General features: G+C 46.9%; 1 protein-coding gene across 3 annotated transcripts; it reads left to right on the top strand.

The window, feature by feature from the left end:
• The first annotated feature begins 3108 nt into the window (after positions 1-3108).
• Positions 3109-20212, top strand: RAD54L (RAD54 like). 3 transcript variants are annotated; one of them, XM_082765687.1, is made up of 17 exons: positions 3109-3196; positions 3635-3754; positions 4434-4494; positions 6225-6360; positions 7131-7200; positions 9045-9333; positions 9822-9946; positions 12102-12252; positions 13453-13579; positions 15617-15691; positions 16106-16236; positions 16340-16450; positions 16589-16712; positions 17028-17106; positions 17213-17392; positions 18668-18831; positions 20002-20212. In XM_082765687.1, exons 2-17 carry the CDS (start codon positions 3737-3739, stop codon positions 20201-20203), a joined length of 2043 nt encoding a protein of 680 aa, XP_082621813.1. In that variant the 5' UTR covers positions 3109-3196; positions 3635-3736; the 3' UTR covers positions 20204-20212. The 3 variants fall into 3 exon arrangements, with proteins under 3 accessions (XP_082621813.1, XP_082621815.1, XP_082621814.1); XM_082765689.1 differs by lacking the exon at positions 20002-20212 and having other exon boundaries at positions 18672-18806; XM_082765688.1 differs by lacking the exons at positions 3109-3196; positions 3635-3754; positions 4434-4494; positions 6225-6360 and adding an exon at positions 6440-6504.
• Positions 20213-21029: the final 817 nt, after the last annotated feature.

Here is a 21029-nt window from a genome sequence, read left to right on the forward strand (position 1 = left end):
TTTTTTTTTTTTTTTTAAATAAAGGAGATTAGCAGAGATTTATTTTTTTTCTCCTCTAGCAGTAATAAGGATTAGGTACCACTTGGGCCAAAAGGACAGCAGTCATAAATGAATCGAAAGGCACCATGAAATCTCATACGTGGTGGCAAAGGGATTCGAGATCAAAGCAGGCAGCAGCTGCACAACTGTGCCCCCAAACTGGGGGGCACCAGGGCTGTGCCTTGGCTGTTCCCACCTGTACAATGGGTGCTGCACTGCAGGTGTAGCCCCAGCCCACTGCTCATCGCTGGGGCAGCTCAGCAGGCAGACAGCCGAGGCGTGAACCATGCCAGCCACCCAGCCTGAACCAATCTGGGCTCGATATTCAATTTTCTTTTGGGTGATATTCATGCAAATGTGCCAAAAGCGGCTGCAGCGCTGGGTCCTTGCTGCTGAACCGCTGCCTCCATCCGGCACTCAGCGTGCAGCCCGGCTGCATGGTGAGCGGCATCCGACCTCAGGAAAGGAACAGGATTTTTCTCTCCCTGAAGTGAATATTTTTAAAGCACTTAATGTTTCCTCTCTCTCAGTAAGTGGCTTTGGTGGAAGGGCATTTGAGCTGCCTCTGACAGTGATGAAATGGGATTACAACTCCAGCTGACAGCAACTTGGTATGACCGTACTCAGTTTCCCTCTTGTGGTTTGTTCAGGAATTAACTGGGGATATTTAATTACTTTCTAATTACTTTCCCAGCTGAGTATGTCCAAACTATACCGGTGGGCTGGGGTCCTGATCCTGCAGCCCTGATCCCTTCAGAGCTTCACCTAAGAAGATCCACATGGCACTGTTTAATTTTGCTAAAGCTACAGCTTTGCTCTCCTTAGCATGATGACAGGTTTTTGCCTGTTTTTTGTTGCAGAATGGCTGAAGCTGTTAGATGAGGTCTGAGGCTTGCTTCCATCAGGAGACATTTTGTCACATTACCTCTCCCTCATGTTGTTCTTGGCCAGTCCCTGGGTTCACAAGCTCTCCTGAGGGGAGAGGAGGCTGTCAGCTCTCTTGGGGAGGACCTGTCATTGCCTGGTGCCTGCAAAGAGCTGAGAAAAAAATATGAGACCCTGATTCCTGCTAGGTATTTCTTAACTCCAGAGCAAAATGAAAGAGCCTTAGGGAAAGAAAAAAAAAAAAGTGTTTACGCAGAATTTAAAAAGGAAGATCCCACAAGCTGGGGGAGTCATTGGAGAGTCACTGCATCCACCTGGGACTGGGTGGGATAGGGACCAGGAGGGAGAAGAGGGATGCCAGGCTAACCCTGCAGAGTCCCTGAGGAAGGAGTTTGGCACCCCCCCCCCCTCACTGGAGGGACTTCTGCAGAGGCAGCAGGGGAAATCACAGGGTTATTCCCCCTGGTGATTATCCTGTGATCTCTCAGGGCTGTATAAATGGGAGCTGATTACAACCAGAGAAGGAGTAAATTGTGTAATTAGGCAGGGAAAAGAGAGGATGACTTAAGCTCTGCCTGAAGGTGATAGTTTGGAGAGAAGAGTGGAAAAGAGTGTTTGTACCCAGCATAAGGGCTTGTCCCACACACCTGCCCGCCTTGCTCCAGGCTTGTGGTGTGGCTCCCTTATGAGTGAGCCTACCACTGTGCTCAGATGTTAGCATCTCCCCAGATTTCCCTCTGGGCCTTTCCATGAATGGTTAGCAAAGAAAAGCCATCATAGGACTCAGCTGTTCAGTGCTGGATGTAGGATGGCTGAGACCTTTCTTGCTGCTGTAGCAGTTCTCTACACAGAGCAGGCAAGAGCGTTTTGCCTCCCCTTTCTCTTATTATTGATCCATACTGCCTAGGCCAGAAAATGTGTCTGTTCCCATAGCAGGCAAAAAGCACAAGGCAGAATTGCTCCCTAAGCCACAGTGAGGAAGGCGATTAATGTGAATATTATTCATGCCAGGAAAAATAGCCATTACCTTCCTATAGAACCACTCTCTGCCCAGCGAAACAATAATTGCAACATCTAACATTTGTCACTGAGCTCTGAAAGCACTTCTGGAATAAATACTGACAAATGGTTTTGAACTTTTTTTTTTTTTTCTTTTAAATCAAGGTACCAGATCTTCAGCTGGTGTAAATGGCTGCAGGCAGTCCTTGCCCTCCTCCACCTCAGATGTCCTGGAGCTGCAAGAATTTAGCTTTGTTTTATATCTGCTTTGCTTTATGGTCCATGCCTTAAGGGTGAATAAATGTATTCACATAGATATTTACTATTTTTCTATTCAGTTTATTAGGTAATGTGAAGTGGGGATACTACCAAAGGGACTTCTTGTGTTTCTTGATATTTAAGGTCAGCTGTGCAACCGTGACCAAAGTTTTTGTATTTATTTCTCAAGTTTACCAGTGAAACAATCAATAAATGGGAAATCATCCTTCTCCCCTCTTTTCCTTTTCATCTTAGGAGGAGGAAGGAAAGACAAATTTCTTCTAAGAGCTATGCTGAGGGTGTGTTACCTGTTTAAATGTTTGTTAGACTGCCCTGAAGGCCATGTTTTGCTCCAGGTGGGATTTCCTGCACAGGGTGGTGGTGGCCCTGCCTACAGCTGACTAACTGAATTACAGAGCAAATTTGGCTTTTTGCTCTTATGCTTCAAAACAACAACAAAATTCGGCTCATTTCACAGAGCCTGGTCTCTCCTGCATGGCCAGAAGGACAACTAAGAGACGAAACGGCGCGGAATCGGCACTTTATTTCTCAACAGGGTTATAAAGGGAGGGCAGCCGCCCCTCCCCAGCCCTCCTTGGCCAGTCTGTCTGTCAGTCAGTCTGTCTGTCTGTCTGTCAGCAGCCCCCCCCCCATAGCACACCGAGCTGCTCGATGCCGCTCGGCGCTCGCTCGGCCGCGCCTAGCGCCCTGCCGGGGGCGGGGGCGGTGCCACAGCGCGCCCGCGCTTTTCCCGCCTCGGGGACGGCGCGCGCCCAACGCTCCGCGCCCCCCCCCCTTCCCCCCCTCTCCGTGAGGCGATGGTGAGTGGGGGGGGGGGGGGGGGGGGGATGGAGGAGGGGGAGCGCGGCCACCACAGCCCCGGCGCCCCCCTCACGATTCACCCCCTGCCCCTCTCTTGCAGCGCAGGAGCCTGGCCCCCAGCCAGCTGGCCAAGAGGAAGGCGGGCGGCGAGGATGATGAGGAGGAGGAAGGCTGGCAGCCGGCCCCGCCGGCGGTGAGTGAGGGGCGACCCCCCCCCCCCCCCCAACCCTTCCCCTCAGGGGTCGCCTTCCCCCCGCTGTGTGAGGGAAAGGTGGCGGAGCCGGGCGGATTTGGGGCGGGTTTCAGTCAGGGGGGGCGCCTGCTGGTCGTGGGGGAGCCTCGGGGGGCTGTGGGGTGGGGCTTGGTATGGGCAAAGTTGCCTTTTGTGGGGTTTGGGGGGGGCTTTTGTGGGGTCTGGGGGCTGTCTTGTGATGAGGAGGGGGTCACAGCCTTGTCTGTAGGGTCTGGTGACCCTGGTGCTGTCCGTTGGCAGCTGAGGTGAGCGGTGGCGATGGGGTCAGCTCAGCCAGCTGTGGGGTTTCTGTGTGGTTGGGCGCTCACCGAGCGTGACAGTGGCACATCTGTCTTGCCAGACGCCCCTCAAGTTTTGTCTTGTTTTTGTTTTTTTCAGGCTCAGAAGAGAAGGAAGGCTGGCAGTGAGACGGAGAGCAGGGAATGCTACAGGTCGCCCTTCCGTAAGCCCCTGGCTCAGTTGACCAACGGGCCCCGCTGCATGGATAGCAGTCAGCATGTGAGTGGGTGTGCTGCTGGCCTGGGTTGTGTATGGGGAGCACAGGGACTTCCATGGACCCATATAATCCCAATTATATGTAACATTCAGAGGTGTTACAGAAGCTCTGCATGGCTTTTAGGAGGGACCTTTTGCTTGTTCCATTCATGACGTGCTAAAGGAGATGTGGTGGGGGTACTTACTACACTGGAAAACTTGAATAAGAGTTCTGTAGGGCCTTGGTGAAGGACTGTGCTGAGATACGTGGCTGGCTTTCCACGCGCACGTCTCAGGTGCTGTCTGCTTGCTCTGTGCTCTCTGGGCTTTCACTGATGGAACGCAGCCCCTTTGCAGGTGTGAATTGCCTGACTGCATTACTGAGGTTAGGGAGGATTTAAAGAAGTGAGTAATGCCAGTGGATTTAAGAAGACGGAGTCAAGAAAGTCAGTTTCATGTGTTGGATAACCAAAAGGAAAACAGCTTTGAGAAGCGGAGGTGCTGGTGGAGAAGTTGTGCTGTTCTGTTACTTTCTTCCTTTTGGATATTTTTGAAAATAGTTGGGGTTGGAGCTTGAGAAGATTGAGTAGAGGGACTCTCAACACTTGGCAAAACTGAGTTCTCAAAAAACATTTTGGGCTTGCTGTCTTGACCAATCTCTGATTTCAAACTTCTGAAGCATGTTTTCTTTTTGAATTCTTAGGAGGCTTTTATCCGCAGCATTTTATCCAAACCCTTCAGAATCCCCATTCCAAATTATAAAGGTAAGATGAGGAGGTATAAGGATTGTCTGTGTTCTCTCACTCCAGTAAAATAGGTAATGCTCTGGCCTGTCAAATATGTCTGTGGGGATTACTGTGTGGGTGTTTCTTTTTCGTTTGGAATGATGCATGTGTTCCAAAAACTCTGAGTTAACTCCAAAAGAAAAATACACCAGTATTAACAAAGTCTTCGTATTTCTTACTTGTGTTTAGTTTGGATAATCCTGCATTTCAGAACTGGATTTTGTATTCTTATGGTTATGTATTTGATGTAGTGCCAAGAGGTTGTATGCCACACTGCAAATACAAAAGCAAGATGAATTCTAATCCATGGAAATTTATCACCTAAATAATACCCTGATGGTACAAACAGACAGAAGGCTAGGGTGAAAAAGAAAGTTCTTTCAACTTTGCTTGGTGTGCTGAGTCTCAAGGTGATCTTCAAAGCAAGGGTAGTTTTGAACTTGAAAGCCTCAGCTGGTTTTGAATCAGGGATTGGAAGATCTCAGAAACAAAAGGAGCTTTTCTTGACCCCTTCTTTCCCTTCGCTATCCAGCTGAAATTTTGAAAGATGGGTCAGTCAGTTTCACTCACACGTTAGTTATAAAATATGTCTGGAGGCATGTTCAGCCAGGCTGCATATTAAATGAGCGGCCCTGGAAGAGTTTGTTTGACATAGTTCTTAGCTTGTAGGAAAAGCAGAATTATCAGGAGACTGTAGTGGACCTATAACTGTAAAAGCTGATTTCTGTGACTGTTGGCTTCCTCTCTTAACTGGGAGTGGAGATTGCTTCCTTTACTCTTTCTTGATGTGGAGGCATCGTTGTCTCAACTTGTGATACGCTCCCATTTTGCAAGCAGTAGGGGAATTGATTCCGCTTGATTCTTTCCCAAGCAAAATCAATCCTGGGAGCATAATTGTCTCAGATGTCTTTGAGCTGAATTTCGACAGGAGAAGTGATTTGTCTGTGTTCTTTCTATGTTAATCTCAATTCCAAAACTACAATCAAAATATAACACTAGGAAAATGGACTCCTCCTATTTTATTTTATTTTTTTTTAACTTTTCTGAGAGATTGGCTACAATGCCAAACATCTGCTATTGCTCAGCGGAGAGTAAAATAATATCCTTGCTTACGTAACAGCAGTATGGTTCTAACTGTAACACTGTAGAACTTCTTAATGTCTAAGTTTCTTCTTGACATTGTGCAAAAGATAAAGCTCTTGCTGAGCTTGGATTAGAGGATACAAAAAGAGGCTCTGTCCCAGTACATACAAAGTACATGGAAACGTATTTTTTGAGCTGCTGAAGCTTGAATCCTGCTAGTCTTTCAAAAAAGAGAAACAGCCACCTTTAAGTACTAGGAGCATCTGTGGTGCCCAGAGGGAAGCATTGTGCCTATTTGTGGCTCTGATCTGGTGTGACAGTGTCAGTCACCTTGCAAGTTACTTTGTCCTATTGTATGCCAGCATAGCTGGCATCTGCTGCACCCAGTGTGGGCAGTGCCACTGCTGATCTTCGCCTCTGCATCTTTGCAGAGCTACCTGCTATGTGCAGGCAGAGTACTGTCAAAAAGTGCCCTCGTGGATTTGCTGTCTGCAGCAGTTGTCTTCTCCACTTTAGCACTGCACCCAGTTAATCCACCGTTTCCAAGCTTAATCAGACACTTCTTTGAGGCTCTGCTTTCTTCTGGAAGAAGTTGTTCTTTGAGTTGTGCCTTTGTTTGCTTTCAGGGCCAACGGGCTTGCGGGCACTGGGCATCAAACGGGCAGGGCTGAGGAGTCCTCTCCATGACCCTTTTGAGGAAGGAGCTCTGGTTCTGTATGAGCCCCCACCGCTGAGTGCCCACGAACAGCTGAAAATAGACAAGTGAGTCATCACCTGTGCAAACGCTTTAGCTCTGACCTCTTTGCACATGTAGGTTTGCGTGCTTTCTTCCTGTTTTTGTCTGAGCTGGGATCTGGACATCGAGGCAAGCTGGGTTCCAAGTATTCTCCCTCTGAGTTGCTTCAGGTATGGCAACAGTCAAAGGAAGGCATACACCCATGCCAGATTGTTTCCCTTCTTCCACAGCCTGTTTGATCTCCCACTCATCAAAAATTAAAACCTGTTGCAGGGAATGCAGGTGCACACATGTAGAAGCTGTTTAGAAAATCTTGTGGCTCAGGAAACATCAGTGTATGGAGACAGCAAAAAGGAGATGGCTGACAGTCAGATGTTAGGCTGCCTAATGGTTTTTATTCTGCCATAGTTCCTTCTGTGCCATTGTAACTTTTAAAAGGCTGTCAGCTGGGATATTTGTAGACAGAAGGGGGTGTTCCCTGATTTGGTCTCTCCAGTAATGCAATTACAGTATTCTTATTGAGACAAGGAAAAAAATAATGACTTTTAAATGCCTTTCTGAATAATGTTCTGCCCTTGTTCTAGGGTACGGACACTTTAGATAGTAGATGAGGCCTGTGCAACTCTGTTCTCAAAACTGAATTCATCCTTTTTTCACTTTCTTTGGTAGTTGTTTCCTTTATGCCACTGAGGAGTCCTCAGAATAGCAGTGAGACTTAAAGAAAAAACAAAACCTAAACACATGCTGTGCCGAGTGAAGTAATCATACTGTCATCTTTCTTGACTCTCTCCTGCAGGGACAAAGTACCTGTCCATGTTGTGGTGGATCCTGTCCTCAGCCGTGTTTTACGGCCTCATCAGAGAGAAGTAAGTTTTCTACCAGGACATGAGAGTATGGCTGGAGGACTTGGTGCATTTCTGAAAGCTGTAGTCCCTCTGCTGTAATTGTTGCTCACCAACTGTGAGGTCTGCACAGCCCTCACAAACTAGCAGCGTGGGACAACAGACTTTAGTCTGTTACAAAAACAAAGTGAAATGCTTGTTTTAACCATCATCTTAGAGGCCTGTATGGTGTAAATATTGTGTCCTGCATTATGCAAGAGGCTGTGCTGGGAGTGTTACAACAGTCCTGTGTGTCCTTTGTGCTTGTGAGCCATCAGTGACCTAGGGAGACTTGGAATTTACAGGTGGAGAGCGCTTAAAAACATCTTATGCCATAAAATGTGGAACATCACAATATTGAAGCTAAAGCTAATCCCCAAATATCTAGTGTAGATATCTGCAGAGTTTGAGATTCATCACAGATGCAGTATAATATCCTTTAAGCCTAGAGGCAGCACTGGTGGAAGCTGTTATTGCTGATCTTCAGGCTAAGCAGGTCAAGCCTGTTGTCTCCCTGCATGGGAGATCTTCAGATGGCTCTGAGAGCGCTGTAGGCTGCTCCTGGGTTGTTCTTTTGTCTCAGAGTTGGTGCTGAACCCATGACCCATCATAATGCTGGCCTTTGGCTATATAGCTGGAGGCACTCTGTTTGGGTAAGATCCTGCCTGCTGGCTTTTTTGTCAGGTACTGATAGTTACGTTGGTGTCCTAAGCGCATTGTCTGTTTTTTGACAGCTGCTCAAAAAGCAGACTCTGTTCTAGTCCGACTGATCAGTCGTTGCCTGCTGAGATTCCTGTGCTGCTTTTTCAGCTGATGTTCCCAGCCTGTGGTACAGCTTTGCTCCTTGTCAAGTAATTTGCCTTGTTGCTGGGAGGTTACTGAACTGGTTCCCCAGCCAATTTTTTCCATTTTTTTGGTCAGCAGTATATTTGAACCAGTTGAACAATTACTTAATAAGCTTCAATGTTCTTAAGAGCCTGAGAAAGGAAGAAAGTGACTTGCAAGTGGTCTGTCTTCTGGTCCCGAACAGTCGAAAGTACAGGCGTGAATTTGTCGGTGTGTTGAAGTTGTCTGTCACTCCCTGCTCAGTTGACAGCGCAGGGAGCTTGCTCATTGCCAGGACAATGCCCCAGGTTTTCTTTAATTCTCTATCATCACATGATAGAACACTTTGCAGAGTCTTTTTTTTTTTTTTTTTTTCCCCTTTTATCTGTCCTGGTTATGTGTCAAAGCCTAGCAAACGGGCTGAGCTCTTCTACCACGTGACATGAGCTATAACCTCAGCTCTGTTCCTTCTCTGAAGCTAAATCTGCTTTGGACTTTGAGTCCCAAGGTGAGTCATAGTGGTTCCGTGCTTCTAGGCAGAAGGCTTGAGGGTTGCTGAGGGTATTCTGAGAGTTAATCAGGGAGTAGAAACAAGACTGGGCGCTCCATTGGGTGCTGTTAAGATGCTTAACATATATTTGCGTTCATTGATGCAGGTTAGCTGATGGCCTGGGCCTAGCTAGCCTGGCCAAGGGTAGAAATGTTGGGGAATTCAAGTTAGGGAGCTAGTTATAACTACACAGTAAAAACGTACTGAAATTGTGTGCATGTTACGAATTGTCAGCAGCAGTAACGTTTCCTCAGACCAGGTGGGGCTGAATTTTAGCTGTGTCTTGGGTGATTTCCCTCTGTCTCATTAGAGTGCTGTACATCCCCTGGGACGTGCTACACGGATACGTTGTTTGCTGTAATATCAGTCCTGTGCAATGCAGTAATAAAGCTGTAATGAAGTTGTCATTCTGTGGCTGTCCCCGTCCTGCTCTAACAGAACAATTTCATGGCAGGGAGTGAAATTCCTCTGGGAGTGCGTGACGAGCCGGCGGATCCCTGGGAGTCATGGCTGTATCATGGCAGACGAGATGGGGCTGGGCAAAACCCTGCAGTGCATCACTCTCATGTGGACGCTTCTCCGGCAGAGTCCAGACTGCAAGCCTGAAATTGAGAAAGCCATGGTGGTGTCTCCCTCCAGCCTGGTCAGAAACTGGTACAATGAAGTAGAGAAATGGCTGGGGGGAAGGATCCAGCCACTGGCCATTGACGGAGGCTCCAAAGAAGAAATTGACCACAAACTAGGTACAGAAATGTTTACAAATGGTGTGGTTGGCTGGCTTAGGTCAAAATCTTCTGTTGGAAGAAGCCTACAGCAGCTGTGAGCTGTCAGTAGAGCTCTGGAGACTGATGAAAATTTCCTTGTACCATGTTTAGATAGGGTCACTGCCTGTTTGATAATGCTTGCTCTTTTGCAATAACCCAAGTCCAGCCGTGTGATTAAGACAGGGCAGTTCCTGTGTGTTGTCTTTGCTCCAGACAGAATCTAGGACAGGACTGGGCAGAGGTGGGAAGGGGTTGGAAATGGGAGCAGTTATGGGGGAAGTGTCATTGCTATATGTGGGTGGAAAGGATGCCTACAGAGGAACCAGCTCTTTGTCAGGGTCCAGCAGCATTGAAACAAATGGAAAGGTTTTCCTAGTTTTTTAGTGCAAAAGGATTGATTTTGACTGCAGAGTTTGGACCCTTTTTCTGTTTTAATCCTTTCTCCTTTTCTCCCTTTCCACTCACAGTTGGCTTTATGAACCAGCGTGGTGTGCGAGTGCCTTCACCCATCCTGATCATCTCCTATGAGACCTTTCGACTTCATGCTGAGGCCCTACAGAAGGGCAGTGTTGGGCTGGTCATATGTGATGAGGTATGGGGGAGTTTCTAAGGAGAACACATTCCTGATGTTTTCTTGAGATTAGGACAAATCTTGCTTCTGAAAAGGTGGGATGTGATTGAGCTTTATGTTCTACCCACTAATTTTTAACTTGGCTATGTTTTGAGCAAGAAGTTGGGCTGGAGACTCCTGAGGTAAATGGTTTCAGCATGCTTTTGTGTGTCATATTGGCTGCCCTCAGCCCCTTGTCTGGCAGTCTCAAGTTGTGATGTGGAGGAAGGTATCTGTCACGGTCACTTTTGCTCAGATTGAGGGCCGTGCATCAAGTCAGTTGTTGAACCCAGGTTTTATTCACCCTTTTCCCTACTCCCTGACTGCTAGGCCGCTTTGCTGCTCTAGCTGTAACATCCCAAATCTCTATATTCTAAGGCTCTTTGTCCAGGCTTGAATCCTGCTGAGGACGGGGTAATAAGGTGCTGTTGTGCTTCTCCAGGGGACAACAGACAGCTCATGGAATTAGGGTCAGGACCTGAGGAGAGCCAGTTAACCAGCAGTCCTGTTTCCCAAGGTTCCCTTGGCATAGGGGGAGTAGGAGTGCCCTGCTCTTTGGAGTCACAAGCTCAGAAGGCTTGTTTCTGTGCTTGTGGGGGAGTTTGAAGGGTTCCCCCATGGCAGGACTCTTTTCCCCTCTGTGGAGCCTACTGCTTGCAGCAGAGGGAGGAGATCTGGGAGGTACCTCAGGTGCTGCTTGTTCAAGAACAAGCAGACCTTGCCTGACTCCCTGCTTGCTGGCTGCTGGCTCCAGCTATGCCAAGCCTGAGTCCTCAAGCTGTGTTTTCATATGGCTGAAATGGAGTTGTTTTTTCCTCTGTCATTACGTATTTATGCTTACAGTTAGTGAGGGGCAACGAGATTCTGAAGAAAAGCAAATGCCCTCTGCCTCCCTGAGACGATAAAGCTGGGGCCCTCAGCCAACTCTCTTCTCTCTGTGGCCTGTTAGAGATTTGTTACAAAGTGGTGCCACCCGGTGGTTTGGTTCTGTATGTGCTGGAACTGCTGTGAGGAATGTACAGTGTCCTCAGGACTAAGACAGCTTGCATCTGCCTTTTAGGCACTGACTCTGTGACTGCCTCCGCCTCACTGTGCCCCTGGGGCAGGCCAGCAGCTGGGTTGCTGGGAATGCAGGTCCTTGGCTCTGCATCTTCCCTGTGTTCCCAATAAATACTTGTCTCTGAAGTAACCTGGCTCCTGTAACAAGCATCTCTCCACGTAGGCTTTGTTCTACATCAAAACACTCAGATGCTAATAGAACTGCTTTTCCTAGCTGTCTCGTAGGGTTTTGCAGGGGCTTTGTTTGTCATTCCTTTGGGAATCAGAGGCCTCAGCAGTTCCAAGTGTGTACATACAGAGTGTATGTACAGTAACAGTTTGTGGAAAATGAAGCAGACTTCAAATCAAAGCAAGAGAAAAAGATTTGTTCCACTCCTGCGTGTTTGTTTGTTTTAATTTGCTCATGTATTTGTAGATGTTTTCTTTCTTAATCCTTTTTTTTTTTCTTTTTCCTGAAAGTAATTTTTCATTTTACCTCCCAGTTCTTCCAGGCCGTGGAACACAGGCTGTGAAACACTGGTGTAGAGCAATTTGTTTTCTGCCTCATCCCCTTTTTAGATTGGGAAATGGGGCCCACATTTGGATTACTGGCTGTTGATGCAGAACCCCTTTTATTAGGGTGCAAAGGCCTGGGAGTTCTGAGTATAGATGGTGTGAACGACTTGATGATCTTGACCTTGGATGATGCAAGGCCAAGAGTTCAGTGCCTGATGCTGGTAACTGGAAGTGTCCTTGGCTTTGATTGGGAAACAATTCTCGGAGCTCACAACTGTCAGCATTGTCATGGAAGGTGCTTTCACCTGGGGGTGACTCAGATGTCCCTAGTCTGGGAATATTGTAATGGAAATGCCGTGTTTCATCACAGTGACTTCAGGTTTCCCACCAGGCTCTTGCCTTTAAAAGATGTGTGTCACAACGGCTGAATACATGTAAAACACTTACTCTGTTACAGGAATGGGACAAGCTATGAGGCAGATTGTAACAATCATGACATGTCAGTCCTGATAAGGGTCTTTAAGCTGCTTCCCATCACGACCACTAGATTTATCAGTTGCATTTGTGTTGTCTTTTTTCAAAGGGCCACAGACTGAAGAACTCTGAAAACCAAACATACCAGGCTCTCAACAGCTTAAACACACCTCGGCGAGTCCTCATCTCAGGCACCCCCATTCAGAATGACTTGCTTGAATATTTCAGCCTGGTGCACTTCGTTAATTCCGGCATCCTAGGTAAGAAATACAAACGTGTGAGACATGAGGAAGGAGGAGGTTGCTGGCAAGGCCTCCCCTGATTACTGGTGAGAGCAGCAAGCAAGACATTGGTGAGAGGAAAGGTCACCTGCAGATTGGAGTCTTAATTCTCCTTCAGTTTGAGTCTAGAAAAGTCTAGGTCAAGATCCTCTTGTCAAGAGGCTGTATGTGATTAGAGCTCTGTTTCAGTTTAAAGTATTTGAATCAAACAGTTTGAGAGGGATTATTAATGATTAAGGTAAGATGATACGTGACCCTGAGTACTACATGGCTGATCTTAAGTAGCTATACTGGTCAGCCAATGTGTCCACTTAGGCTAGGAGTTTCTGATAAGTGTTTGGAGATACTGCAGGAGTTGCTGAGCTGGAAGAGCCAGCTTGTAACAATACTCCCCACAACGCTCAAAGGCGATAGCAAAGTAGCAATCTAGGCCAGGAATGATGCCTTTGTGGGGGAGGCTCTGTCCAGAACAGGGTTTGATGTGACATGTTCTTTGCATTGAGTACAGAGGTGGCCTGGAAGACAGCTTCCTCCTGCTGTCCCTGTACCCATCTGGCATAGGAGTTTGAATTGACTAGAGCATGGTGATACAGTATATGTTGTGGCATGTGTTATTTCCATGTGCTTCATTTTTTATTTTTTAATAAAATATTTTGCCCCTTGACTTGTGCTTTGGGCAAAACTAGTCTCCCTGTACTTGCACTTCTTTCTGTCTGAGATGGGGCTAATACTCTAAGTAGTGCTGTCAGAGCTGTATGCATGCAGTGGTCACTTTCCCACTTTCAGCCTGTGAGCAGTAACAAGGAACTGATGACAAATAATTTTGAAACAGACACGTAATGTCTGCACTGTTATTTGCAAGGATAAACTCTGGGAGTAAAACTGTAGCTGGAATGTGAGCAAATCAGTATGTGCCTGATGGGACTTGGGTTTAACTAAACTTTTATTAGCTTTGGCAGTGCAGTGTTGTTACAACAGAAAATAATCTGCTGTTGTACAGATTCGCCTGCCTTGTTTGAATCTTCCCTGGATAGAACAAAAACCAAATCGCACTGATGGGGCAAGAGTTTGTTTTATCTGCTGGGCCACATGCTTTATGGTATGATAACTGGCGCTGTGGGCGTACTGATCAAAGGTTATTTGGTAGGAGTTGTCACCTTTTCATCTCTGTTTGTGCAGGGACTGCACAGGAATTTAAAAGACATTTTGAATTACCCATCTTGAAAGGCAGAGATGCAGATGCGAGTGATGCTGAGCGACAAAAAGGAGAAGAGAGGCTTAAAGAGCTGATCAGCATCGTGAACAGGTGAACTTCATCCCTCTTCTCTTTGCAGAGCTTTTGCATAAACCCTTGGTGCATGGATACGTTCCCAAATTAAAGTTGTTGCTGTAACAAATTCCCTTGCCAGTTAAGTCTATTCAGTAAGTGATTGTGCAAGTGTTTATTGCCTAAGAATCTACGTGACATGTATCTTTAGTCTGAAAAGCAGCACACTGAAATGGCACAGTTAGCTGCAGTCACCCCTGAGCAAATGTACTCAGATACTGACTCATGATTTGGCTCTTATGTTTCGGTTTTCTCTTGGTGCCTGAACAGTCAGGTAGCAGACTTTTGTTTGCATTAACATAACCACAGTGTAGATGGGGTCAGCCTGCAGATCCATCTGACCCAGCTGTGAGTAGCAGACAGTGTGTGCAGTGTTGCTTAGCTTGCTGGTGATGCCCAAGTCACAGAAGAGTCCAGCTTGTACTTTCACAGCTGTTTGCTCTGTAGGGCTAATGGGATTAGGATACTAGCATCAGAGACGTACCTTTTGATCCCTAGATAGCACCTTTGTCAAGCAAAATGCAATCTTACTTGTCTGATTTTTAGTATGTACTTAAATCTGGTTTGTTTTATGTTGATGAATACAACCAGTGTGTCCACATCTGCTGGCAGTTCTCTTACTAGATACTCTTCTGAATTCTTAGCGGTACTATCATCATCATTTTTTTCTTTTTTTTAATCTTAGCTTTTGCACCCATCACAAATACAGTCTAGCTGCTCACAGTCATGGTAAATTGAATTTCACACAGTATAGCCTCTCTATAGAGACAGCCATGGCCTTGACTCGGGTCAGCCTGCAGAAGACTTGAGAGAAAGAAAAGGCTAGGAGAAGAGCTTATTCTTTCTTGAGGTGCATTTTTTCTTTAGCTGATCCAAATGGGATGTCAAAGTGTGTTCAGGAATGCTTGTGCCTAGCTGTGTTGAGGTCTGTGTCCTTTCCTTTATTGTGTAACAATCATAATATACAAACAAGGAAAACGAAATGCGTGAATTGCAAGGTGAATTGGTTGGATTTACAGACGAGGTAGTGATCCAAAGATATGTGGAATCATAGGCTGGAATGCCCTGCAGAAGGCTTCTAATCCATCTTGTTGTACCAAGGCAGAGGGTGGTAGACCTAAAGCATCCCATAACTTAATTTCCACTCAGCACCAGAGACCTCACAAATTGCTCACGACACTTTTTCCAGGGCATCACTGTCTTTGCGGTTAGAAAATGCTCTTAATGTGTAACCTAAATCTTCCTAACTGCAGTTTAAGCCTGTGACTTTTCATCCTACTGATTATGGGTTTGGAGACCAGATTATTCCTTTCTTTAACAACCTTTGACAGATTTCAGAGCTGTGATATATCCCTGCTGTCTTTTCTTCTGTGGATTTTGTAACATCATATTTTTAATATTTCCTGGCAGAACTGGGTTTCTGCCCTTTTTAAATTCTGGTTGTTCAGTTCAGCACTTTTTCTAGTCCATGCCATCTTTTCTGAAGTATGGTAGAACTATTCCATGGGGCATTTCCAGAGCCCTAGAGGATATGCTGTGAGCTCGTGTTGTGGGCCAGACAACGAATCCACCTTGGCAGGGGATGGCTACTGAGTTACCGGAGGAGCTGACTGCTTTGGGCTCTGTCTGTTGTGCGATGGTTAAATCCTTTCCCTGTTTGCTGTCCATGCCACTGGTCTGGTGTCATGCAAGTTGATAATGCTGTTGGTAGTCTGAGGAAGAGCTGAACTTCTCTGCTAAGGGACTGAACTTTGTTAGGTGTGATTATGCTTGATTCCTCCAAATCTGATGAGGCTGGGAGCCTGGCAGAGGTAGTGGGCTGTCCTGGCTTCTGTAGTATGGGCTGATGAAGCTGCTTAGTGGGTGGTGGGTGTCCAGCTTCTGCCATGCGTTGGATTGTCACAGACTTCTAGAGATAAGATGTCAAAGCTTTGTGTTGAGCTCACGAGGATTAATACTGATAAAACAGGATTTTGTTGTCACTTAAGCATCTGATCTTTGTTTTCTTCTTTGCAGGTGTTTAATCCGAAGGACTTCGGACATTCTCTCCAAATACCTGCCGGTGAAGATAGAGCAGGTGGTCTGCTGCAGGTACCAGAAAGCTTATGCCCTGAGTGAGGGAGCAACAAGAAGGATTAAAAAGCTGCAAAAAGCAGTGATTTCTGTGCTTGTGCTGACTGCTTCCCTCGGGAATAAGATTGATACCATTTGCAATTCCTGAAGCAGGGATGGACAACCCACGGCTGGGGGTTTTGCCAGGTGACCGGCCTGCTTTGGGCAGCTGTGTGGAGCAGAGCCCTGGGCTACGCTGAGTATCTGTGAGCTGCTTTCTCAGCTCTGGGCAGAGATAGCAGCAATCCACCACCAGTATCGGAGGCAGTTCTAGGCTGTCTGGGCTGTAGCTAAAAAGGGGTGCTAGAGCTAAAATGAAGCCACTGTGTAGATGGAGGAGGAGAGGTGTTGGTTTGGGGACAGGGTGACTGCAGGGCTCTTACTCTGTTTCAGGCTGACACCTCTGCAGGCTGAGCTTTACAAGAACTTCCTGAAGCAAGCCAAGCCAGTGGAGGAGCTGAAGGAGGGCAAGATCAGTGTGTCATCTCTCTCTTCCATCACTTCCCTGAAGAAGCTCTGCAATCGTGAGTTCTTCCACTGGTGTAATGGGCTTGTTGTCTTTTTTACACTGGTGTTTTTTTGTGTCTCTGTGCATTCCACAGACTCTGAGCTCTGTTTGTCTTCTAGACCCTGCCCTTATTTATGATAAGTGTGTGGAAGAAGAAGAAGGATTTATGGGAGCCTTGGATTTGTTCCCTGCTGGCTACAGCACCAAATCTGTGGAGCCCCAGCTTTCAGGTACTGTGGAGCTCAGCAGTGCAAATGTGCTGCCTAACACGCAACCATGAAGAGTGTAGTGTCCTCTCAAGTGACCCTCCAAGGTCAGGAATTTTAGAACTTCTTTTCTAGCTTGCTTTCTTCTTTCTTTTTATCCAGGAAAGATGCTGGTTTTGGACTACATCCTTGCAGTTACAAAAAGCACCAGTAATGACAAGGTGGTTTTAGTGTCTAACTACACTCAGACATTGGACCTATTTGAAAAGCTCTGCAGGAGCAGAAGGTTTGTCTCTGGGTTTCATTTGTCTAATCCTGCAAAATTGTACATGAAGCTTACACTGTAAAAGAAACTGCCTATTTTTAAAGCTTCTGTCAGCAGGAACTTTTGACCTGTCACGTACCTCAGATGTTCTGGAATTGGAACTAATGTGGCTTGTGCTCTTGCTACTGGGGTCACTCAGCAGAAAAGCTCTAGCCTGATGCAAAAGCTTCTAAAGCCTAGGCCCTTGTTAGAAGGCAGTTTGGGGAAGATTTTTGTCTAAGTGGGATGCTCTAAAGGTCACAGCTGTCAGATGGTAGCAAACATTGTATATTCTAGGTATTTATACGTCCGGCTGGATGGCACCATGTCCATTAAAAAGAGAGCGAAGATTGTGGAGCGATTCAACAGCCCCTCAGTAAGTAGAACCTGCCAGATGTGGGCAGCTCTCCTGCCAGTTCTTAGAGCTGTGAGTACGGTGAAGCTGCCTCTGTTGTTTAATCCAAGCCTCCCTTTCTCCCCAGAGCCCTGAGTTTATCTTCATGCTAAGCAGCAAAGCAGGCGGCTGCGGTTTGAATTTGATCGGGGCGAACAGGCTGGTTATGTTTGACCCAGACTGGAATCCTGCTAACGATGAACAGGCCATGGCTCGTGTGTGGCGGGACGGCCAGAAGAAGATGTGCTACATCTATCGGCTGCTTTCAGTGAGTTCATCTTCTCACCTCCTCCCTGTGGGGTCCTTGGTGCCAGCCCAGACTAACATTTAATGCCACTGCTGGAACAACTTGTATGGGAGTGTCAGTAGTGATTACTCTTCAGAAAAGTCTTCTCTATGCCCTCGTTCACCTTTACCTCTCCATTCACCTTCACTTCATCTTGTTCAGGATGACCTCTTCTGTGAACTTGTGTTCCTTGATGAATAGTTATTTTATTTTGACAAAATAGATGTTCTTTGCCCTTTTCTTCCTTATGGTGTTCTACTTTTTCTCTGACCTAGTTGCACCTGGAAGCAGGCAGCTCCTTTGCTTTTAGGACTACCAAATGTGTCTGCAAATCTGACCTAACCCCTCCCTACCTCTGTATTACATTTGCTTGCAAAACAAATGTTTTTCCTCTTATTTTTTGCTTTAAAAATGTAACATACTGACTTCCATGTACATCTGCTTTAGAAGTAGTCATCTCCCTCCAGACACAGCGTGGGATTGATCTGTGTGTGGGTGAATCAGCAAACACTGCTGATGCTCTTCTGACCCAGGGCCAGCTCTTGCTGCTTTTTGGTTTTTGTCATCTGGCCCCTGGAGCATCTGACTGTGAGAGTGCTCCAGTCCAAGCAGGCGATGCTAAGCAATGCTAGTCATTTCATGGCTCTCCCATGTCTTGTCCTGTAGCTTACCAACTGATCCTACCAAACAGTGCTGCTGCTAGCTCCCATACTACTGAGCCTCCTCTGGCAAGGATGTTCGTGATGAACTGGGCAAGTGCTAGAAAGGAAAGCTGCTCGCAGGAATTTTAGGCTGGGCAGGAACTGGGGAGCAAACTTTTGCCTTGACCTCAGTGGCCTGGGCTGTCACCAGGGTTGTTGTTTCATGACTTGAAGGCTTGTGCTGTGCAAGTTCTGTATGTTGGCAGCTCTGTTAGGAGGCGCTTTCCCTTTCTTCCCATCAACATCACCTGGTGCAGTGTGTGAGCTCCAGACACAAGGGGCAGTTCCACCTCTTCCTCATCTGTATCCCAGTGGGATCCACTTCTGTAGCCACAGAGAAAGACAAGAGAAGCAGAGTTGGGTTAGATCAGTAACCACATGGGACACGGTCAGAGTACAGCTGATAACACGTGCCTCACATCCGTACTGGTCTGGCAAGGCACTCAGTGGTCCCAGCAGCTTATGTCTGATTGCCTTTTGCTCTGTGACACTTCCCAATGTCGTCTCCTCCCCTAGCATCCCAACTGTGCTTCAACTCTGACCTTCTTTTCTGTAGACAGGGACCATAGAAGAGAAGATATTCCAGCGCCAGACCCACAAGAAGGCACTCAGCAGCTGTGTGGTGGATGAAGAGCAGGATGTAGAGAGGCACTTCTCGCTCGGGGAGCTCAAGGAGCTGTTCACGTTGAATGAGACCACCACCAGTGACACCCATGACAAGTGAGTATACTGGTGGTATAAGAGGTAACACAGGGGGTCAGCAAAGAACTCCTCACTTTATTCTACTGAATCAGTGCTGCTAGAGGCAGCAGGAAGAAGCTCAGAGAGGGAGAGCCTCAAGTGTCTGTTTCTGAAGCTGTTAACCACCTGGAGATTAGCAGTTCCGTGCTGTCTTCCTACTTTTATGTTAGAAGAGCTGCGTTTGCTTGATGAGTGAGCAAGTTATCTTGTTAGCTGCCTTTGTTTGGAGGCTGTGAAATACTGAGAAAGAGGGATTGATCAGAACTGTTCCAAGTTGGTGGAGCCCAGCTCGGTCCTTCCTTGCCATTCCTTCTCTTTATGGTTTGCCCAATTCTGCTGCCAGTGCTTTCTGTCTGCTAAGAGCTCAGGAGGCCAACCCAAGTGCTGCTCTGAGCAGGCAAAAATCCTATGCTCCATTGTCTGCCCTTCCTTCTGTATCCCCAGCCCCCAAGACCTGTGGTGGTGTAGCTACCAGAAAGATGACAGTGCAGGAAAATGCTTCACTGGGAAGGTTAATAAGACTTAATTCAAGCAGGAAGTGAAGAGGATTAGTTTTAAGCTGACTCGAAGCTTAGCTCTGTGTAAGTGTCTTGTCTGTGTGGCACCAAGCCTTGCTGGCAGGACTGCTGCTGTTCCTTTCCCTTGTGCAGTTGCTCAACCCGGCGTCTCCTGGACAGCCTGAGCACAACCCAGTGGCTGTGGCAGGAGCCAGGATGGAGCAGTCTGGAGCAGGGCGTGCTCTCCTGAGCTCAGGAGGTTTGACATGGTGCTTGACACGATGCTAAAGATGTGTTAGTAGCAGGGATGTTCGTTTGGGATTGGCTCTAAACATTCCTTGCGTTTCAAGGGAAACACATCTCAAACTTACTCTGGGCCCTGCTGGCTCACTTCTACACAGCTAAACGCAGGGAGCAGCACCATTAGAAACCAAACCAGAGGTTTTCCAAAATGTTTCCATCTCGTTCACCCATGCCAGAGTTTGGTTGTGAGTCTAAATGAAGCACAGCAGTAATTGATGCTGTCTGATAGTCCAGTCAGAGGGTTGCAGATGAGAGGCAATCCAGACGTAACTGGGCTGCATTTTTAAACAACCCATAAGCCAAACAAGCTGAGGAACCTTGCACTGACCTTGCACTGCCTCTGTTCCAGGATCAAGTGTCGTCGCTGCGTGAACGGCCACCAGGTCCGGCCCCCTCCAGAGGGCTCTGACTGCACCTCTGACCTCTCACAGTGGAAGCACTGCGCTGACAAGCGGGGGCTGCAGGACTCCGTGCTGAAGGCTGCGTGGGATGCTGCCGTCACCTTCACCTTTCACCACCACTCCCATGAGGAGCAGCGAGGAATTCCCTAACAGGTTACTGTCCCCCTGTGGGGGCACGTTAATCCCTTTCAAGGAAAGGGGCAGTGGATAGCAGTACATGCTGGTTTGTTACACAAACATTTGTTACACAGCTGTGGGATAGCAGAACAGCGTGGTTTCTGAGAGGCTGGAAGGCCCTTAGCACTGGTCAGTGTCTGCTGCAACAGCAATGAGTTCAGGGCTTTTTCTCTGCTGCTGTATTTTATGCCTGAGAAGCAGCGCACTGGGAATAACTGGACCTTGTGCGCTTGATCACGGATTCAGTGCTGGTTCTCATGCTGACGGTATACGCCTTCTGCTCAAAGTCCTGCCTTCAGCTTTGTGGTAAGCCTGCAGGTTTAGAGCACTCCAGGTGCAGTCACATTTTTTCCACTGATAGCTGTTACTCAAAGCTGCAGGGGGAAAAACATGCGGGATCCATTTCTGCCATGAAATGTGAACCGTGGTGATTACTCAGGAACAAAAGGGTCTGTAAAAACCCTCTGCTTTTATGTTGAGCATCTTGCCTGAGAGAACACGCAGGCAGTAGAAAATCAGGCTCAATTAAGGTCAATCCATTTCTAAAACCACTTGCTTTATTATGGGTGGGATCCCCAGATCTAGCAGAGTGTTTTAATTTATTACTATCCAGTAATAAAATTCACACACATGATACATGATGGGTCTTAATTCTATTTTTATTATAAAAATGTTACAAAACAAACTATTCAAAACTCCTGAAAAATGAGTGCAGATATGGAGTAGAGGCAAGAAGAATTCTTTTCCCAGACACCTTGATAAACGATTGCAAATAATTATATACAAAGCAGCTTGCTGT

The sequence above is a fragment of the Aythya marila genome (genome assembly GCF_965140915.1).
Source record: "Aythya marila genome assembly, chromosome: 8".
Classification (NCBI taxonomy): Eukaryota; Metazoa; Chordata; class Aves; order Anseriformes; family Anatidae; genus Aythya; species Aythya marila.

Excerpts from the sequence above, each read along its gene's own strand:
- RAD54L (XM_082765687.1), top strand. Across the intron at positions 4,495-6,224 it reads CCCCATTCCAAATTATAAAG|GGCCAACGGGCTTGCGGGCA; the intron begins GTAAGATGAGGA and ends GTTTGCTTTCAG. Across the intron at positions 16,451-16,588 it reads TGTGGAGCCCCAGCTTTCAG|GAAAGATGCTGGTTTTGGAC; the intron begins GTACTGTGGAGC and ends CTTTTTATCCAG.